The sequence below is a fragment of the Sinocyclocheilus anshuiensis genome, unplaced genomic scaffold, assembly GCF_001515605.1.
Source record: "Sinocyclocheilus anshuiensis isolate Anshui unplaced genomic scaffold, SAMN03320099.WGS_v1.1 scaffold930, whole genome shotgun sequence".
NCBI lineage: Eukaryota > Metazoa > Chordata > Actinopteri > Cypriniformes > Cyprinidae > Sinocyclocheilus > Sinocyclocheilus anshuiensis.
In genome coordinates, this window is record NW_015539900.1 from 293,617 (window position 1) to 296,940 (window position 3,324).

A 3,324-nucleotide genomic window follows, 5' to 3' on the forward strand; every position below is an offset into this window, starting at 1 on the left:
TGTTCCAGCCAACAAGGGCCAACAGCGTCTTCCCGTCGTCCTGTTGGATCAGTTCGACCGGCAACTCCCAGTGCCTCGGGATGGCTATCACACGCTGCAGTACAAGCGTGCCGCCGCAGCCTTGGAGCAACGGAGCGACAGCCCTGGCCGAATCCGGCACCTGGTACACTCCGTTCAGAAGCTCTTCACCAAGTCCCACTCACTAGAGGGCCCACACCATGGTCACGGCAAGGGCAGCATCAACGGAGGCAAGGCCAGCCCCGAAGGAGAACCCCCTGCTATTCGGCACCGAAAGCGCAGCAAGAGCCGGGAGCGCTGCAAGTCGGCTGAACCCAAGAACAGGACGCCACCTTCTGGTTACTGGAGCTCGGATGAATTGGAACGCGAAGCCTGCCTGTTTCACCATGGACCACCGGGCGTCATGACCATGGGCCGCCACCCGGATAAATCGCAGTCGCAGTACTTCTTGGAAGCCTACAACACCATCAATGACCAGGCACTTAAAAACTCCCGCAGCAGCAATGATTTGGGCAAGTGCTCGACGTGCACAAGCATCCCACTGAGCGTGGACGCTTCACAGCTCGTGAAGAAGAGCTCGTGGTCGTCCTCTCTCACGGTGAGCAGAGCACGTCAAGTCTACCAGAAGGCCTCGGTAAATGTAGATAAGGCTCTAGTGAAAGCAGAGGCTTGTCAGCAGGAGCGCTCATGCCAATTCTTGCAGGTATGCAAAAAGCCTTTCAATTCTCCCCTACACCCACATGCTCATCTAACCCACCTCCACCTTTCCACCACCCCTCCTCTTCCTCCTCCACCATTGGAGAGAGCCTCCAGTTTTGATTTGAGTTCTGCCGAGAAGTAAGTGCAACCCACTAGCTGCCTTACTTTCTGTTTAGCTGACAAGCATCTGTTTGGATCCATTCGATCTCTGGCTGGTATCATTTCCCTCTCTAAACCTGAAAATCTATTTTTTTTTTAACCAATGTTTTTACTAAGTTCTTATTTTGTTGGGTTCTGTGTGAGTTTGTATGTGTGTGTCTGTGTATGTGGTGGGATTGGATGAAGCAGATTGGATGAGTGCTGTTCTTGTGGATGTGTATGAAGAGGATAGACTCCATCCATTATAACTGGTGTCATGAACGGTTACGTCCTAGCTTAGCATACTGTTAGCAAATTAGCCTGCTAGCTTAGCCTACACCCTATGCAACTGAGCTGTGCAAAATTCAGAAGTGAAGAACTGGCTCTCTTTCCATTCATGAATGTGAATTTAAAATCTACAGGAAGTTTAATTAGAATGACAAGAAGAGCAATTCACTCTAAACTGCAATTCAAAGAAAGCATGATCCAAAAAGTTATTTTACTAAAGCTGCAGTATATACCTTTTTTGGTCAAAAATGAACAAAAATTGGTTATTGAGTTTAAAAGACATCAGTGTTCAAAACTTATCTCCTTATCTTACCTCGATTCACACAGTAATGATTTATAATTTGAGGTTGTGTCCGATTTTCACAGGGAATTAATATCCTTTGTCAGTTTGATGCATGTTTACATCACGTCCGTAAACAGAAAGAAACCAGGCTAATATATGCCATGTGTGGGTGAAGCATTTGTAGCTTGTTATTACAACAGTTGCTTAGTTTTTTAAAGGGGTGCTTTATTGTTATTTCACTTTTTTTAACTTTAGTTAGTGTGTAATGTTGCTTTTTGAGCTTAAACAACACCTGCAATATACGTGGGAGATATATTCTTTTACAGAATTAGCTTTTTAAGGCCTACAGCAAACAGCTGGTAGGGACTAGAATCAGCTTTACATAAAATTTACATAAACCCTGCCCCCAGGAACAAGCAACAAAGGCTAATGGTAAGAGGCGTGACATTTCCGGACAACATGCACCAGGCGGTTAGCGAATCACAACACACTGTGCCAGCTAGCCAATCTGAGCCAATTGCGTATTTCTGAGGGAGGGGCTTCATAGAACCAGGAAGTCAACAGACCGTTTTTAGAAGAACAGAAACTGGTGTAGAATAAAGGTAAAATATTTGAAAAATAATGAAATGAAAAAAAATAAAAAAATTGAAGCATGAACACATGTTACAGTGCACCCCATAAACACAATCAAGCCTTCAAAAATAACTGATTGACCACCCCTTTAAGTAACTTTTTATGTTTCAAATAGAGATGGCGATATAGAGGCAAAAGTTACATACTGCAGCTTTAAATGTTCAAATGTAGAACTATATATAACCTGAAATATGTAAACTGAATGCGTAATTATATAGGAGGCATTTTAAACACCCTGTTTGCTACCACAATTCAAATTCACTTTAAATTCTGTTCAAATTAAATTCAGATTCAGAATTTAAATTGGGATTTTAAAAGGCATTATAGGTATTATATGATTTTTACTTTATCAGGCATTACAAACTACTAGTCCCTGGAGTCATCAACAAATATTTGTGACAGTGGTCTTGTAATCTGATTGGACAAGAATACCTGCCAAAACACACTGTGCTGACACTCTTTACAGCAGCACTCGAGCTCTTGTGCTGTCGTTTAAATATGGTTTGTTTGAGATGTGGGTTTGAGGAGGCCAATTTTTGTGTATAATTGTTACATTCTTAGTACTTTTGTCTCTACAGGGCATGTATCAATTATTATAATGACGGTTAATATTAAGCACTGTGTCAGAAATAAACAACACATTAGTTAGGGTGAGAAAGAACTCACTGTATCTGATATTATTTAAAGTTTTTCCTATTCCTTTTGTACGTAAGGCTGCACAGTCCTCGTAGTCCTAGTGAACAGACAAATGAGGTAACCCGTTACGTTATACATGTATTAAACGAGCGAACTAGAGAAGATCTTAAGACCACCTGCAGCGGACTGTGAGTTTGCACGTGGGCAGCCACATACTAATTCAGATGCTAAATTGAGCTGGCAGGATGTCTCATGTTCTCTATCATGCTCTGTCAATACAAAGAATAATTGGCATCTTTCTTCAGGGCTAAATCTGGATGCCAGTTGCCATAGTAACCGTGAGTGACAGGGCATTGCACTGTGCTGCTCTTGTTCTAAAGGTTTGTGGAAAGATTCTTTAGATGTTGAGCAAGTTGTGATTTGCTGTCGATACCAAGTTAGAATTATGATGTTGATGTTGTAGACTTTATACAGACATTTAGGGTTTCATGCTTGTTCTTTTGGGAGTACCTCTGTGTGTGTGTGTGTGTGTGTGTGTGTGTGTGTGTGTGTGTGTGTGTCTGTGTGTGTGTGGGTGTGTGTGTGAGTGTGAGTGTGAGTGTGTGTGTGAGTGTGAGTGTGAGTGTGAG

At 42.6% G+C, this 3,324-nt stretch overlaps 1 protein-coding gene across 1 annotated transcript in view; it reads left to right on the plus strand.

The window, feature by feature from the left end:
* The window catches only part of LOC107686064 (disks large-associated protein 1-like), a 57,388-nt gene that overhangs the window by 3,215 nt on the left and 50,849 nt on the right, over positions 1–3,324 (plus strand). Inside the window, exon 3 of the mRNA XM_016482903.1 lies at positions 2–721. Coding sequence (XP_016338389.1) covers positions 2–721 — 720 coding nt within the window. The remainder of the gene's footprint in view (position 1; positions 722–3,324) is intronic.